The 17,563-nt window shown below is 46.8% G+C and overlaps 2 protein-coding genes across 2 annotated transcripts; one reads left to right on the forward strand and one right to left on the reverse strand.

The window, feature by feature from the left end:
• Positions 1-648: 648 nt before the first annotated feature.
• Positions 649-11,684, forward strand: btr30 (bloodthirsty-related gene family, member 30). Its single transcript, XM_084677521.1, has 10 exons — positions 649-932; positions 3,121-3,781; positions 5,530-5,625; positions 6,531-6,764; positions 9,119-9,290; positions 10,490-10,561; positions 10,641-10,667; positions 10,792-10,818; positions 10,907-11,082; positions 11,298-11,684. Exons 2-10 carry the CDS (start codon positions 3,140-3,142, stop codon positions 11,661-11,663), a joined length of 1,812 nt encoding a protein of 603 aa, XP_084533647.1. The 5' UTR covers positions 649-932; positions 3,121-3,139; the 3' UTR covers positions 11,664-11,684.
• Positions 11,685-13,971: 2,287 nt separating this feature from the next.
• On the reverse strand, positions 13,972-17,023 carry ube2m (ubiquitin conjugating enzyme E2 M). Its single transcript, XM_084677515.1, has 6 exons — positions 16,501-17,023; positions 15,286-15,380; positions 15,084-15,122; positions 14,889-14,992; positions 14,719-14,782; positions 13,972-14,234 (listed from the first exon to the last, which is right to left on the reverse strand). Exons 1-6 carry the CDS (start codon positions 16,613-16,615, stop codon positions 14,094-14,096), a joined length of 558 nt encoding a protein of 185 aa, XP_084533641.1. The 5' UTR covers positions 16,616-17,023; the 3' UTR covers positions 13,972-14,093.
• Positions 17,024-17,563: the final 540 nt, after the last annotated feature.

Consider the following 17,563-nt stretch of genomic DNA (forward strand, 5'->3'; position numbering starts at 1 on the left):
CTTTGTACGTTTCGGTCATTTAATGTTGTCTACTTTGTGTTTTTGGCTTCACACGCCTCTCTCTGGGCTAAAGACCTGCCTTAACCCCATACCTGGCTGCGATGACACCTTCATCTCCCTGCTGGGGATTAAAGTCATCTATCTAACCCCATTTACCTTCAAACAAAACTCACTCCAGGTTTTCAAAATGACTGGCACACATGGTGTTAGGTAGTTGTTCCCCAGCAACAGGAGACCGTGGGTGTACACTGAGGGCTGGGGTGCTTGATGTATATGGTCTGGGTGTATTATGGCCGTGTCATTCCGGAAAGGCAGCATTCCTAAAGGACAGGCCAGCGAATCCCCGCCCTCGCTCATCTCCATGTGCTGGTGACAGGTGACAAACAATGTTCTACTTGTGTTTAGCATGTCAGACTCCTCAAAAAGCTGGATTTAGGTGTCTCTGAAGGAGGCTACGTTTTCAAATATGGGTGGGACTGTTTTTTTTTTTAAAGAACTTAAGATGCGGCCGTTAGATAACATTTTCTTCATAAAAAGTTGTGTGAGCGGGCGGGGCAGATTTGCTGTTTATTATTTTTTAGGGGTAGAACATCTCCTTGCCATGAATAATGAAGCCTATGCCCCAGGTAGACGAATACTGTACATTGGTCCTTTTTCATTTCCATGTGAGCCTGTACACATGTCCCTGTGTTTGGGAGTTTGGGCGTGTCAACCAAGGCCTTGCCCCCACACACGCGCACACACGACAGATCCACCAAGTCACCCGACTGCTTTTCATGCAGTCTACTCCCCTTTCACACACACACACTCTCTCACGCAGCCAGCACATGCATACCTGGGTCCAGGTCTGGCCTCACTACAGAGAGACAGGAGTACAGTGAAGGGGCTCTGACTTCACAACATTAGTGAGTGGAGACACAGGGAAACACAAGGTACGTGGATCGCTTTACATGACATTTACATGTATTCATTTAGCAGACGCTTTTATCCAAAGCGACTTCAAAGAGAGCTTTAGGTCAATGATCATGACCAACGAGATAGCCCCAAAACATTGTGGGTAGACAAAACATGAAGCATACATTGTGAAAAGCAAATACGTGCCAATGGTAGAAAACATAAGAGCATGTAGTTAAACAAGTTACAATTAAACATCAACCTCAAAAGTGCAAGTGCTTTAATTCCGAAGGTGAAAAAAAAGGTGAATCGTTTGTTATCGAAAGGGAGCTGTCTGTGTTTCATACAGGTTCAGAGAGTGTGCAGTCTTTCAATCTCAGCATCTTTATATATATTGTAAACATAGTATTGACTAGTATACCGACAAGGATACAGGCGATTCTTTTTAGATTCCTATTCTGTCAATGATCTTGCAAGGTGGGACAGTGCTTGTAGCAGGTGGGAGGACAGCAGGGGGTAAGCAGGCTGTGACCAACACGACGTGACCAGGACAGACACCATCACCATGAGTGTGCACTCACTCAGGGACAAGAGACAGGCCCCAGAATTGCAAGACAGTCGACCGACCAGCAGCGCTACGCTAATTCTTGTCATTGCTTTGTTTTGTTTTTACCTTCATTAGGCTGAAAACTGGAGTGAACAGGTTTGACAGGCTTGAAGGAACTTTATGGCCCGTTGATAAATCATCAGTCAGTGTTCTCAATCAACAGTGTTCTCACTGGAAATCTCAGTGGTGACTCAATAAAGTGTTAATGGTCCTGATTCAGTGGAGTCAGTGCTTGGTCTGTAAATCTGGATTAGACTGCCAGGCCTTTATTAATTCTACTATATCAGGATCTATTTAGAACTATTTTGCAGCAAGAGTCACACTAAATGATCATTTAAAATGTTTTAGTGAATGGTTGGGAATCAAGTTAGATTATGTTGGAGGTTTTTTTCATACTGTTATGAGACAATGAGAAATGGTGTTCTTAATACAGTACAGTTCAAATTTGTTCATGATAATCTACAGAGCATTTTGTGTGGCGGATAGATGTAAACAACCGTCCAAGACCTGTGCACGTTTATGAAAGTAGGACAACACTTTCAGATAGTTCTAGCAGCTTGATGGGAGTTGAATGTTGGCCGCAGGTCTCAGGTATGGCGTCAACAAACGCTATTGTGCACAGTCGCGTCACTAACAAACCTGTATAAATTTCCATTCGGTGACCGAGTGTCACGGCTATTGTTGCAGTCCTCAGAGTAGTTACAAAAGCACATGGAATTCGAACAAGGAGGACTGTAGACAAACACAGGGAGAGAGGGTGGGGTAGAGAATTGATGGAATGTCGCAGGACCAGACAGGGGCAGTTCTACACGGGGCCAGGGCCCCTGCCCCCTCCCCCCTGAGCTGACAGAATCTTTTCTTTTTTTTTTTACATGTTTTTCTTCTTCTAGTAGTCATCATGAACCGAGGAAGGGACATTGCAGCCTTTTTTGCCAAGTAAATAAAAAAGTGAGAGAATCATATCAAGGTATTGAGAGAGCTGAGGAGCTGGAAGAGGGAGAGCCAGAGCCGTTTGTATGATTTGAATGTAAAGCAAAATTAAAGTATTTAATGTTTAAATATAATTTGTTTCCGCTTTTCAATGTGCCCCTCTGATTAAACACTGCCCCCCCCCCTTGGCCCCCCAAGTAAAATTTGTCTAGAACTGCCACTGGGGCCAGCCATGTGCTGACTGGGAGAAGAGCGTTCGGTAAACATTCCATTCATGAAGACTGAATCAAGGGTGTTCCCCCATCGGCCTGAATTAGCTTTGATTGTGTTCAGGTGGTTGACCACACCCCATGCTGCTGTGCATACCAGGAGCCACACGCCCGCTGTCAACTGTGTGTTGTTTTCTATGAAGTCGGCTGGAAACGCTGACAAACTATTTCAATATTCAAGTGGGTCCAATTGACAGTCGCATTTACAGTCTTTTAGGATACATGATTTGGCTGATTGTGTAGTGTAACAGCTGATTGCTTGTAGGCCTACAACAAACTTGACTGTCTTTCGTTCATCAGTTATTTGATGTTCCTCAAGTAAACACACTCTTGACTGATAGTGTTCAGGAATAACCTCAGCTTGAACTTTGTGGGAATGCTTTAGGTGTTAGTGACATGTTCTCTGTCAATCTCTCTCAGATCCCACTGCTGTGAGACCATGATGGCTTCTTCTAGTAACCAGGAGCTGTTCACAGAGCAGGAGCTGACCTGCTCTATCTGCCTGGACCTGTTCAGTGACCCAGTGTCCACTCCGTGCGGGCACAACTTCTGCCAGGGCTGCATCGGAGGATACTGGGCCTCCAGCCCTGTGTGTACCTGCCCGCTTTGCAAGCACCAGTTCCCGGAGCGGCCGCAACTCAGCATCAACCGAGTGTTCTCGCACATCGCCGACAAATTCAAAGAGACCCGTTACGGCGTGGCAGGAATGACACTGTTGCCGATGTCTACGGTTCTCCCCGGATCCAACACCAACCCCTTCCTGAAGGACGAGGAGGAGGAGGAGGTGGTGTTGTGTGACGTGTGCACTGGGAAGAAGCAGGTGGCGGTGAGCTCGTGCCTGACGTGCACGGCGTCCTACTGCGAGGAACACCTTAAGCCGCACCGGACCACGCCCTTCTACGCCAGCCACCAGCTCCTGGACCCCATCGAGGCCCTGCGAGGACGCACCTGCCCCCTGCACCACCGCCTGCTGGAGGTGTTCTGCCGGACGGACCAGGCGTGTATCTGCGCCATCTGCGTCCTGCATGAGCATCGCACGCACAACACGGTCTCCGTTCAGACGGAGAGGATGGCTAAGCAGGTGAGGGGGCGGGGCAGGCTGGGGCGGAAAGCGGTCTGTGTTTTAAATGCTTTTGGGGGAATGGTATTTTAGGTGCGTGTGTTCAGTGGAAGGAACATTAGAAAACGTACCGATGGTGAGAATGTTAACAATTTGCCCTCCCCCCCATTAAGAGCCGTGGGAACGCTTTGTAACTATTTCTGTGATTGACACAACCGGTGAAGATCATATCATTGAACAACAACAATTCTTAATTCCATAAACTACGCAGATGAAACGTAGATTATGGCTCCAGTTTGCATCTGGGCTGTCAGAGCAGATCCTCTCCAGGTTGGAGTGCAGAGGACAGTAGTAACTAGGGCAGTTCTGATTCAGATAAGGACAGGTTTCTTCAGTCTCAGACAGGTCAGATTAGTCCCAGAGCTTCCTCCCCAGACTTGTACATGACATTTACATGTACTCATTTAGCAGACGCTTTTATCCAAAGCGACTTCCAAGAGAGAGCTTTACAAAGTGCATAGGTCACTGATAATAAAAACAAGATAGCCCCAAAACATTGCGGGTAGCCCAAACATGAAGCACATATTGTGAACAACCAAAATAAGTGCCAAAGGGAAGAACCATAAGAGCATGTAGTTAAACAAGTTACAATTACACCCAAATCCATTTAGCCTGTTCCCACACTGTACTCCTCAAGGAGCATTGTATGGGGGTTGCCTTTTCCTCTTCTCCTCCTCTGTCCTCATGTTATGCTTTGCTGTAACCTTTCTAGTTGGCGCCGAAAATGGCTGCCTTGGTAGGCTCTCCTGCCAAAGTAAATTCCTTGTCTGTACAAACTTTCATGGCGAATAAACACCAATTCAAATTCTGATTAAACAACATGAATCGCTTAAAGTGCAAGTGTACCTGTAGAAAAGCAAGCAGCAGTAAATGATATACAGGTGGGGGGGTGTGCTGGGGGGTACCATACAGACTGACTCTGACACAGAGACCTGGGAGATGGTGATGATGATGGTGGTGATGATAGTGATGATGAGGTGATGATGGTGGTGATGATAGTGATGATGGTGATGATGATGGTGATGATGAGGTGGTGATGAGGTGGTGATGAGGTGGTGATGATGGTGGTGATGATAATGATGATGTGGTGATGATGGTGGTGATGAGGTGATTATGATGGTGATGATGATGGTGATGATGATGGTGATGGTTATGATGATGATAGTGATGATGATAGTGATGATGATAGTGATGATGATAGTGATGATGATAGTGATGATGATAGTGATGATGAGGTGGTGGTGATGAGGTGGTGATGAGGTGGTGATGATGATGGTGATGATGTGGTGATGAGGTGATGATGATGGTGATGATGATGGTGATGGTGATGATGATGGTGATGGTTATGATGATGATAGTGATGATGATAGTGATGATGATAGTGATGATGATAGTGATGAGGTGGTGATGAGGTGGTGATGAGGTGGTGATGATGGTGGTGATGATAGTGATGATGTGGTGGTGATGAGGTGATGATGATGGTGGTGATGATAGTGGTAATGATAGTGATGGTGGTGGTGATGATGAGGTGGTGATGATAGTGATGATGATGATGATAGTGGTGATGATAGTGATGATGATAGTGGTGATGAGGTGATGATGATGATGATAGTGGTGATGATAGTGATGATGAGGTGGTGATGATAGTGATGATGATGATGATGATAGTGGTGATGAGGTGATTCAGTAACATGGTCTCTCCGTCTCAGAAGCTCCTGGGGAAGACAGAGCTGGAGATCCAGAAGAGGGTGGAGGGGAAGAGCCTCCACCTGGCGGAGCTGAAGGAGCGTCTGGAGACCATCAGGGTAGGTGACCCCCCCCCCCCCTGGAGACCATCAGGGTAGGTGACCCCCCTCCCCCCCCTGGAGACCATCAGGGTAGGTGACCCCCCTCCCCCCCCTGGAGACCATCAGGGTAGGTGACCCCCCCCCCCCCTGGAGACCATCAGGGTAGGTGACCCCCCCCCCCCCTGGAGACCATCAGGGTAGGTGACCCCCCCTCCCCCCTGGAGACCATCAGGGTAGGTGACCCCCCCCCCCCCTGGAGACCATCAGGGTAGGTGACCCCCCCTCCCCCCCGGAGACCATCAGGGTAGGTGACCCCCCCTCCCCCCGGAGACCATCAGGGTAGGTGACCCCCCCCCCCCCTGGAGACCATCAGGGTAGGTGACCCCCCCCCCCCCCCGGAGACCATCAGGGTAGGTGACCCCCCCTCCCCCCTGGAGACCATCAGGGTAGGTGACCCCCCCCCCCCCTGGAGACCATCAGGGTAGGTGACCCCCCCTCCCCCCCTGGAGACCATCAGGGTAGGTGACCCCCCCCCTCCCCCCCCGGAGACCATCAGGGTAGGTGACCCCCCCCCCCCCTCCTGGTCAGACAGGGGCCCCAGCAGAACTCCATTGTTCTGTATGCAATTGATAGTGTCAATTGGATGTCTTGTGATTCCAATGCATTAGGTGGCGCTCTACTGAACCGGTTCATGGTATTGTTACATTTGTTCTACTGGCTAGTAGAAGCAGAGTTAAAATGGATACCCAGGTGTCAACCTGCGTCATCGTGTCTCTCAGTTAATTACTAGTAATGACGAACATAATACCCATATTTTCCTGTATAATTTCGGGGCACGGACAAAATATTTGCCAGGGGACCCAGAAACCCTAGTGGCACTATCAGCCACAATCCCTCCTTCTCTCCCCCCCCTCCCCTTCCAGAACTATGCTCGGAGCGAGGTGTCTGAGGTGGAGAACCTGCTGGAGGAGCTCTCCCTGTCTGTGGAGCGCATCCGCAGCGAGCTGGTGGGGGGGATGGAGGAGAAGCGCGTCTCTGTGGAGACGGAGGCGGAGGAGCAGGTGGCGTGCGTGGAGGCGGAGCTGACGGAGCTGCAGCAGAGGAGGGCGGCGCTGGAGGAGCAGGCTACGTCCCAGGACCACGTCAGATTCCTGAAGGTGAGGGGGGGGGGAGGCGGGAGGGAGGGAGGCTGGGAGGGGGGGGGGTAGGGAGGCGGGGCATGTTCTCTCTCTCCTCACTAACACAGCGTGTTCTCTCTCTCCTCACTAACACAGCGTGTTCTCTCTCTCCTCACTAACACAGCGTGTTCTCTCTCCTCACTAACACAGCGTGTTCTCTCTCCTCACTAACACAGCGTGTTCTCTCTCCTCACTAACACAGCGTGTTCTCTCTCTCCTCACTAACACAGCGTGTTCTCTCTCCTCACTAACACAGCGTGTTCTCTCTCTCCTCACTATAACAGCGTGTTCTCACTCCTCACTAACACAGCGTGTTCTCTCTCTCCTCACTAACACAGCGTGTTCTCTCTCCTCACTAACACAGCGTGTTCTCTCTCTGTCCTCACTAACACAGCGTGTTCTCTCTCTCTCCTCACTAACACAGCGTGTTCTTTCTCTCCTCACTAACACAGCGTGTTCTCTCTCTCTCCTCACTAACACAGCGTGTTCTCTCTCTCCTCACTAACACAGCGTGTTCTCTCTCTCTCCTCACTAACACAGCGTGTTCTCTCTCTCTCCTCACTAACACAGCGTGTTCTCTCTCTCCTCATGAACACCTTGTGTGGATGAGGATTTGAGAAACTTGATGAGAGATAGGGACCTACTGAAAAGATGTGCCATCATGTCAGGTAATGTAGCAGATTGGCAAGCCTACCGCTCACTAAGAAATACAATAACTCAATTAAATAGACAAAAGAAAAAATATTACTATCATTTTAAATTTGAGGAGTGCCATGAAGACAGTAAAAAACTTCCTCACCTTCATTTATTGAACTGAATGGAGAATTGATTACTAAACCATCTGACCATAACTACTTAAATGACTTCCTCAGTAAAGTGAACGCACTAAGAAATCAACTGCTGCCTGGGAGTGGTGGGCTGTCCAAAGTTGTGATAAAAAATCATATAATGTGTGGTAAGGATTGTGTGTTTGATCAGTGCTGATTTTACGGTTAAGATACTTCACACAATCAAGTGTGATAAACCTTGTGGGTTTGATAATATTGACGGCAGACGGCTTCAGTTATCAGCTTAATCAATTGCTTAGCCTGTAGGCCATATTTTAAATTTATGTTTTAAGGAATGTGTCTTGATTTGTCTTGATTTGTGGAAAATTGCAAAGGTTACTCCTCTGTCAAAGAACAGCAGGGAGCCATTTATAGGTAAAAACAGTCGGCCTATCAGCATCTGACCTGTGTTGAGTAAACTTTTGGAGGGAATTATATTTAAGCAGATCCAGCAATATCTTGCAGAAAACCACATTAACTCAGATCTACAGCATACATACAAAGCAGGTTACTCTACAAGCACTGCACTGACATGTCTTACTGACGAGTGGTTCAAACAGATTGACAGGAAGTCAGTTGTTGGGGTGGTGCTCTTGGATTTCAATGCAGCCTTTGACATCATAGATCATGAGCTACTACTCATCAGCGTATGGATTCAAAGATTCTGCGATTGATTTATTGAAGGGCTATTTAGTGAACAGGCAACAATGTGTTATGTTCAATGGCTCCCTTTCAAATATTGAGACACTTCAGTGTGGAGTTCCTCAGAGAAGCTGCCTTGGCCCCTTCTCTATTCTATTTTTGTAAATGACATTCCATATGTATTAAAACATGCAGGAATGGGGATTTATGCAGATGACACGACTATGTATGTATCGTCAGAGAGCATTTAACATGTTAATGAGGTGCTTCAACTAGAGTTAACGCTGGTTTCTGAATGGCTCATGGAAAATAAGCTGAAGTTGAATGTCCAAAAAACTAAATGCACGGTAATAGGCTCTAAATATGCTCTCAGGTAGCCTTATTCAGTTTTTAAATAATGTGTATTCCTCACATAAACCTGTCTGTTTGAATTTACAGCTATCACCTGCAAAGGAGAGACATGGTTATAACGCTAGACAGGCAATAAGTGGTCACTTTACATTTCCTCTACCCAGAACCAATGCACTTAAGATAACAGTAATGTACAGAGCCATTGGATACTGGAATGTGCTGCCCTCATATGTGACTCTAACACAAAATAAATGTGATTTCAAAAGGAAACTTAAGGCAGCTATAATAAGAAAGAAAGAAATAAATTAGTATTTTACTTTTAATGTAAATGTTGTTTTCTAAGTCTGTGTTTTTGTGATAACTGATCATGCTGTACTGCATTTTATGCATTTATATTGTATTGTAATATATTTTGCCTGGACCCCAGGAAGAATACTCTCCACCATGGTGTAGACTAATGGGGATCTTTAATAGACAAAACTAAACACAGCATGTTCTCTCTCCTGCCCCCAGACCTTCCAGCAGGCCAACACGCCTCCGGTGTCTGACCCGACCGTGGACCTGGAGCGGGAGCCGTCGCTGCACTTCCCCCTGGACGAGGTGAAGCTGGCCCTGGCGGAGGTGAAGGAGAGGATGGACCACATCCACATGGGCCAAGTCCGCCCTCGGGGGTCTCGCGGCAGCAGTGAGTACCCCGCCGCCACGCATTGATATTTAGTCATTTAGCAGACCTACTTATCCAGAGCGACTTACATTAAGTACAGGGACATTCCCCCGAGGCAAGTAGGGTGAAGTGCCTTGCCCAAGGACACAACGTCTTTTGGTCGGGAATCGAACTGGCGACCTTCAGATTACTAGCCCGATTCGCTAACCGCTCAGCCACCTGACTTCTACACAACCACCTCCCAGCAAACACGGGCAGGTTGTTGGTGTCAGATGATCACAACGTTCACCGCCCCGAGAGTCCAGGGGCCTAGGTTTCCTTAAACATGAACATGTCCCACCCACAAGCCTGCGCCCCTGCAAGATTCAGTGGCTAGAATTCTTGGTATCCTTAAGTGCAGTAACCCATCATTCAGTACATTTACATTTACATTTATGCATTTAGCAGACGCTTTTATCCAAAGCGACTTCCAAGAGAGAGCTTTACAAAAGAGCATAGGTCACTGATCATAACAACGAGGTAGTCCCAAACCCTGCAAGCAACCAAAACATGAAGCATACATTGTGAAAGCTAAACAAGTGTCAAGAGCATGCAGTTATACAAGTTACAAATTAAAACAACATGAACCCCAAAAAGTGCAAGACTGTACCTGTAGAAGAACAATCAACAGTAAAATATTTCACAGGGAGCACAAGAGTTCAAGAGTTAACTTTGTTATAACTAACCGACAAGAGCAACAAGTCTCTCAACAAGAGTCATTGTGATCCTGGAGGAAACTAACATCAGGTCCAATCAAGCAAGCATTCCTAAGTGCCGTTGTACCCAGTGGTCCGAAGCCCGGGTGCTTGTGCCAGGTCATACAGTCAGGTCTTGACAGTTCCAGTTGAATTTCTCCTCAAGAAAGTTGCCAATGAAACCAAACAGGAAGTAGCCAAATGGGTTGAGTCTTGTGTGATCCGCCACTTCAACCCACACCAGCCAGGCTGCATTCCTGCCAACGTCTCACCAACCTGTTCCTCCTGTCAGCTGCACACGCTCTGCCACACTGAGCCAACCCCGCTCTCTTCATTTACACAAGGCGGTTGTGTGTTGTGTCATCTCCAGATGAAACATGATAAGCTTGCAGGAGTCATACATGATCCTTATCACAACACGTGCAGTTAAAGGGCACTGCGCGTCTTTTGAGATGGTCGCAAGCCAATGTCTGTCCTGTGTTTCAGTTACCTCCTTACCAGAGAGTGAGAGCATGATGAGTGTACAAGGACTCAGGAAGAGTCAGTGGTCGCTACGAGGTGGGTCATACACACACACACACACACACACACACATACATCAGGGATCCAGAACTAACACTTCTATCTGTCCTCTCAGATCTCAAGAAGATCAAGTCAAAATCAGGTATGTGTGTTCCTGCGGGTAGAGGAGAACACTGATTTAAAGATAGCGTGACTGTATCCAGTGTCATCTATACGATGTTTCCATATAAACAACTGTCTAACTGAACCATCTGTCACTCTTACAGGGCTGAAGAAAATCAAGCCCTACTTGGGTAAGATGTTTTGTTCTCGTAACACCAACGTCAGTCTAACCCTAACCCACTGAGCTCGACTGACCGGGCTGTCCACTTCCTGTCCCAGAGGACGTGACGTTAAACCCAGTGACGGCGTACCCCTTCCTCATCCTGTCAGACGACAGGAAGCAGGTGAAGAGAGGGGAGAAGCTGCAGTTCTACAGGAACAGCTCCCATCGCTTCGACGTCTGGTCCTGTGTGCTGGCCAAGGAGGGCTTCAACTCTGGACGCCATTACTGGGAGGTCAGAGGTCACGGGGGGGGGAGAGGTCAGGGTCGGAGAGGTCGGAGCATGGCGGGGACAGACTGTCACAGGGTTCTGCGAGAGATGAGAAGCTGTTGTGTTCTCCGCCAGTTTTCTGTCATCTCACCCCGACCTCTTTCTGTCGATCAATCTCTCCATCCCCTCCTCCTCAATATCTCTCTCTGTGTGTCTGTCTCACTCTCTCTGTCTCTCAGGTGAATGTGGGGGAGAACAAGGACTGGAAGGTGGGCGTGGTGAGGGAGTCGTCTCAGAGGAAAGGCCTGTTCGACATGAGTCCCGCCAGCGGCTACTATGCTCTCTGGTGGGGGGGTACCCAGCTCCGAGCCCTCACCGCCCCGCCCCTGGCTAAGGTCAAGAGCCCGGTTCGCATCCGCAAGGTGGGCGTGTACCTGGACTGCGAGGAGGGTCAGGTGACCTTCTACAACGCCAAGACGGGAAGCGAGGTTCACAGCTTCCAGGTGCCGGCGTTCTCGGAGCGGATGTTCCCCCTGTTGGGCACGGGCGATAAGGAAGTTCCTCTGGTCCTCATGACCGCCCAGTACTCCAGCGTTCCAGAGTGAACGAGGATGAGAGGGGGAAGGGGGGGGGGGGGGGGGGGGGGGGGGGGCGTGGTCGTCTGAGGAGCTGCTGTGATATTTCTGTCTGTGTGTGTGTTTGTCTGGGTTAGTTGTTTGCCTGCTCCATGCTGGTGACGCTGTTCTGCGTAAACAAGTTGCCTCAGAGCTCGGCAGATGAGCGAGGAGACGGAACAGCCTCGCCGTGGAGATCCCCTCACAGCCTCTGTTCTGCAGGCTGCGTCTCCGGGGACGGTCGTGTCGACAGCTTCTCTCACTTCTCTGGGGGGATCTGGACAAGGGGAGCAGCGTTCAGAATGTTGTCGAAAGTCATGGAAAACTTCCTTTACGGCCACAGTGCAAAGCCTTGTCTGGTCGCCTGTTCCTCTTTGAGATCTTCCACAACCCTGCCTCCTGCTGCCTCCCCCTGCCTCCCCCTCTGTACCCGAACATGACGTGGACTCTGTGTTCTTGACGGTATTGTGCAATCATCTGGTTGCATGGGTGTGGTAGAATGCTCTGACTCATGATGATTGTGTAGCCTCGATCTTTCCTCCATATAAGGCCATACAGGGCTCTCTTTAAGACCCAGTTTTTCACGTCCAGATCCTACCCTTCCCCTGAAGGTGGGGCTCAAATCCCAGCCCAGGGTGGAGAACACGTCATGCTACTCAAAAGCTCCCCTGTGGATGTTTAGTTTTTGTTTTTTTCATACATTTTTTTGGGGGGGGATAGTTCCTCTTGAAATATCTTACCAGCCGCCACCTTCACGTCCCACTGATTGTAGACACATTTATTATTTTAGTCATGTTATGCTTGTTTTTATGTGTGTAATGTATAGGTTGTTCCCATCTCTATTGTATAACCTTAATGTATGTTTTAAAAGATCACATATGTAATGTCACTAATAAAGATTTGTACAACAACAAAAAATCGATACTAATCTTGACTATTTACCCCTCTTGATATTAGAACGTCACCCTTACAGGATCCGTTTAAATCTTATTTGACAACGCTCGTGTGTTCAACATGCTACACAGTGTTTTTATCAGTGAATATAGATTTGAAATTGAATACAGAAATCGATCCATCAGTGGTCCATCCCTCTGGAGGTGACCAGCTGAAGGAGCAGTCAGGATGTAGGACGCTAACTCTCCAACCACCAGAGGGCGCTGCACCACACTTGTTATAGGTGCTCTACATTCTTGACTTCTATGGTACTATAACACAACTTACCTGCTGTGGTCAGAAAGGTGTTAGAAATCATTGATCTGGGTTATCTATTCATGTCTGTCTCATTAGTGGCTGTGATGCCATGACTCAGACGTACGTGGTTAAACCTGAGAACTGACTGCCCCACTTGCTGTTGACAACTTGTCCCATTTGAATTCCATGATATCAAGTGGCTCAACAACTAGCAAATAAAAAACATACTTCATGAACTATAGTTACCCTTGTGGTTTAAAGACAACTTTACCATGTTTTCCTGTACCTAAAAACCTGGAAAGAGTTTGATGAAATGTACCTTTAAACATTCAGACGGCGGCAGTTTGGGGTATTGATATTGCAATAATTATAATCCTTCAAGTTAATATTTTATTTAACATAATTCATATTGCAGTCAATGTGAACAGCTGGGATTTCAATATACACAATAGAATTGTAACATTTTAAGCCCCCCTCACCCACTCCATGTAAATCTACCCCCCTCCCCCCTCCCCACCAAAACAATTAAAATAAAAAAAGAAATTCTCCCCGATCCCACAACAGCCCTGCCTGCAAATTACTGATCCATCGATGTCCTCAGTCAGTCTGTCTACTGCCCTTGTCCTTCTATGGCATGTGTTTATGCTAGGGGAGGTATATGTACCTGAAATATGTGTTCACTTAGATGCGCACGCCCCACTTAAGATAGTATGAGCATGTGTTCATGTTAAGTTCAGCCGCCCCCCTGAGTGGCCTCAGTTGTACTGAGGGCTCCCATGCTGCAAGGCTCCTGCTGAATGCTGCAGCGCACGTAAACACCAGCAGTTCTTTAGTGCTGAGAGTCGAGTTTGTAAGTGTCTGTCTGTCTGTCTGTCTGTCTGTCTCTAGAGGTGGATGGATCAGTAGGCATGTCTTATCTTTGCAACAAAACAAAAAACTCTGGTGGGCATCATCATCATCATTATCATCATCATCATCATCATCATCAGCATAGTGGCATTTACCGGTTTATCGATTCTCCGAGCAACATTCACTGACCATCACATCTGCCTCCCATTCCTCTGGACGCTATTCCACCCTCCCTCCCCCGCCCCCCGCCCCAACCCCATCCCAGCCCCCGCCCCCCCAACGTCCACTCCAGTCAGTGAGTCGGTCAGTGTCTCCGCGCGTGTAAACGGTAAAGCGTCTCGGGGGGGGGGGGAAAAACTGAAAAGCATCTTGGGAGAGGAGCTACTTCAGACACCGCTCAAAGTAGGTGGCCCCCACATAGCCCCCCCGCAGGGACCTCTGCACGTTCTGCTCAAACAACCGCCGGTTCGTCTGCAACACCTCCGCTGCCTCCTTATTCAACGGGTCTTCTGGGTTAGGCTCCTGGTGGGGAGAGAGAAGAAGAGTTCAGACAGGAAGTGGAATTGGGCTTTGTTGTTTGTTTAAATGTTGTTCCGAGTATCGCGAATCAAAATGACAACATTTATAGAAGGCATACGTCCAGAGGGGAGAGCTACAGCAGAACCGAGGTAGAGTTGAGACAGGAAGTGGATTTGTGGTTCTTGTTTGTTTAACCCTTGTGCTGCCTTCGGGTCACATGACCCAAAGGTTCATAACGAACCATCGTTGTGTTTACCCAATACAAAAATATATATAAAAAATATTTTTACCTTCTTCATGTGAGGGGTTTGACACTGCCCGACGGTTAAAAGAAAATGCTTCACTTTGTTTTTGTATGTGGTTGTCGCAATACGAAGGTGGGTCACAATGACTGATGGGTCAGAATGACCCAAAGTTAACACAAGAGTTAAACGCGGTTGGAGCGCTACAAATCGAAATCACAGGTTCACAGAAGTCATTTACTCACTAGAAATAGATACTGTAGTCCATATATGATCGAGTTTATTGTCAACACAGGCTTCCAGTCCTCTCTAGAAGATAATAAAATATGCAAGTCAGTAAAACCGTACGAAAAAATAATTGTTTTCATTTTTTACTCATAAGTTGTGCTATTGATTTGTGTGCGGTATTGATCACCTTAAGATATTTAGGCAGACATTTCCTTCCAGGTCGATGTTGGGATGGTACACCATAGTCTCACACTTCACTTTGGGTGGGTCGTGGGGGTAGCCTTGTCCTACCTAGGACACAAACACCAACAAAGAAAAAAGACCCCACTTTCACCGGCTCCTCCCACGCTGGCCCCACAACATACCTCGTCTGTGATCTTACCTTAAAGCTGAAGACAAACTTGCCACCCTTGTAAAATCCCTGGATAACAGAGAGAGAGAGAAAGATGTAAAGAGAGAGGGGAGAGAGAGAGATTATTTTACGAGTACGTTTTTATCCTCCATAGACTCAGAAATCTCACTCTCTGTTTGCACGAACACACAGTAAATAAGCTGTGCCTGCGCTCCTGGACACAGGCCCTCACCTCATCTGGGGAGATGATGAGTCTGAAGTTGAGCAGATCATCTTCGTCAGGAAAGTCAATCTCACATGTTTTTGGCAGATTTAGCTCATTGATATCTTTTGGATGAAGAGAAAAGGCACATATGTGAAATATTGTTTCGTCAACGATATCCAAATGATACTTTCTGACCATTTTTAAATGAGGCAAACCACTTACTCTGTCTAACACTTTACAGTGCTGTGCATATAGGTCTAACTACTGGATCCTGTGATAAAAACAGACTCCCCTTATCATGTAAATCCATGAGTCTTTTACAGTTTTACTACTAAACACCGATGTCATGCCACCAGTCATGGAAACGCCAAACAAACACATCACCTTTAAAAGCCTTTTACTTTACAAAATGACCCTCTTGAACAATGTTGAGAATAATTAACTACTAGGTTTCTCTTTCAATTTGGTCTTCATCTCACAGAATAGCTAGAAGATTTATTATTTCACAGTGGATGTAGATGAACAGGGCCCATTCTCAATTTAAGATATTCACGCTTGGCTAAATTTTTGCTTGACACAGGTTATTCTTAGTTAATAGTTTATAGCGAGTGTCCACACTGTCGAAGCAAACTGTCAACAATTATTTAGCACTACTAGGTTATTATCTAAAGAGCAATTGTATCCTGTTTCAAAGAGAAGTACAAGTTTCTAGCTGACAACCTGCCTGTTTTATCTGATGTATTTTACATACTTAACCTACTGCTACTTAGATCTCCATGTTGGCTAGCTAGCTAGCCCCCTGGTAAAAAGATAAATGAACAACTTGTACACTTTAAATGCAGCAGAAGAAAAACGGCCAGCTTGATACCGATTGATACTGATTGATAGTTTATGAATAAAAACACAACCAGACAATAAACACCTTTCAGTGAAATTAGATATTTGGCTAGTTGACGCCAGTTAGCTAAATGATCTGACGAGTTCGTGGCTTCTTCACCATCTCCAGTCTGCGACGTTTGGGTTTTGTTTTCAAATTAGGAAGCTAGGCTTGCTAGCCACAGCTAGCAATGGGTTAGCTACCTATGCTAACGGGTTCCTCTGCATTTTAATAATGACAATGCACACCATCTTACGCTGTGTGTCTTTATTAAACTTATGGGGAGACACGTTAATATGAAGTATACGTTTGTGTTTACGTGAATGATTTTCTAAATAAACAAGCTGGAGGCAATCCAAGCCTACCTTTCTGTACTCGAAGCTGGGCCGCGCTTAGTTTTTTACCCCCGGCTCCTGTTCTGTTTCCTCCCGCAGATTCCTCGTCTTTCTTCTGCTGCTTCAGAGAAAAGAGCTTAATCATCTTCACTTATTTGTTTATTGGATATCTATATCTCACTTCCTTCGATTGTATGTTATTGTTTTTTTTTCCTCTTTCGGCTTCAATGTAGAAGGAGCCCAATGACCACCGTAGAGCACCGTTAGCTATGTTGTTGGAGCCGGTGCGTCTGCCACAGTATCGGAAGAGCTGTTAGCCTCGTTAGCACTGCGTGAATCAGGGTGCTGTGTGCGAGGGCAAGCTACCAGCAGAGGGTGGGGAAGGAGTTCAAAAATATAGGTAGGCTACAGTTTGAGTACGATGATGTGAAGGCACATTGATTAACAATGTGTCAATTCAACAGAGCTGAAATGCTGAGGTATAAGAGGCTTGTAAATGACTTCCCACAAATCAGTGGATGATGGTAGAGCTGCATGGAATTTCACTGACGTTGACGGTGAAGACTGCTTGTCGGGCAGGTGCACCACAGGACAGCTAGTATGTCACCTAACATTGTTTAGTAAAGCTTAAAGGGCCATAAGCAACAGTATTTTATGCAGATAAGTAAAGTAATAAAATAACTTTAGATTTTTTTTCTTTAATTTATGTCTAATTTCAACTTAAAATGTAACCTTGAAAACGTTCTTCTCATGGCAAAATTAACTTCTTTTTTTTTTTCCCCATGGAATAACTTAAAATTGAAGGTGTCCACAACTGGTCTGGGAACCAAACGAATTTGCGAGCTTGTGTTTTATAAGCATTTGAGGATTGGTCTAGCGATGCAGGTCCAGCCCACAACCACCTCACAATAATACTGAACATGTTACAGAAGTTACGATCCACCAGGCCTGTGAAGTCAAATTGAATCATTTTTAACTAAACCTATTTCAGCTTCTCTAAGAAGCTGCTGCCCCCCCCCCCCCCCCCCCCTACACACACACACACACACGCACACACACACACACACACACACACGCACACACAGGAACACTA

This window comes from Hypomesus nipponensis, chromosome 17 (assembly GCF_054491055.1).
Source record: "Hypomesus nipponensis isolate SF chromosome 17, ASM5449105v1, whole genome shotgun sequence".
NCBI lineage: Eukaryota > Metazoa > Chordata > Actinopteri > Osmeriformes > Osmeridae > Hypomesus > Hypomesus nipponensis.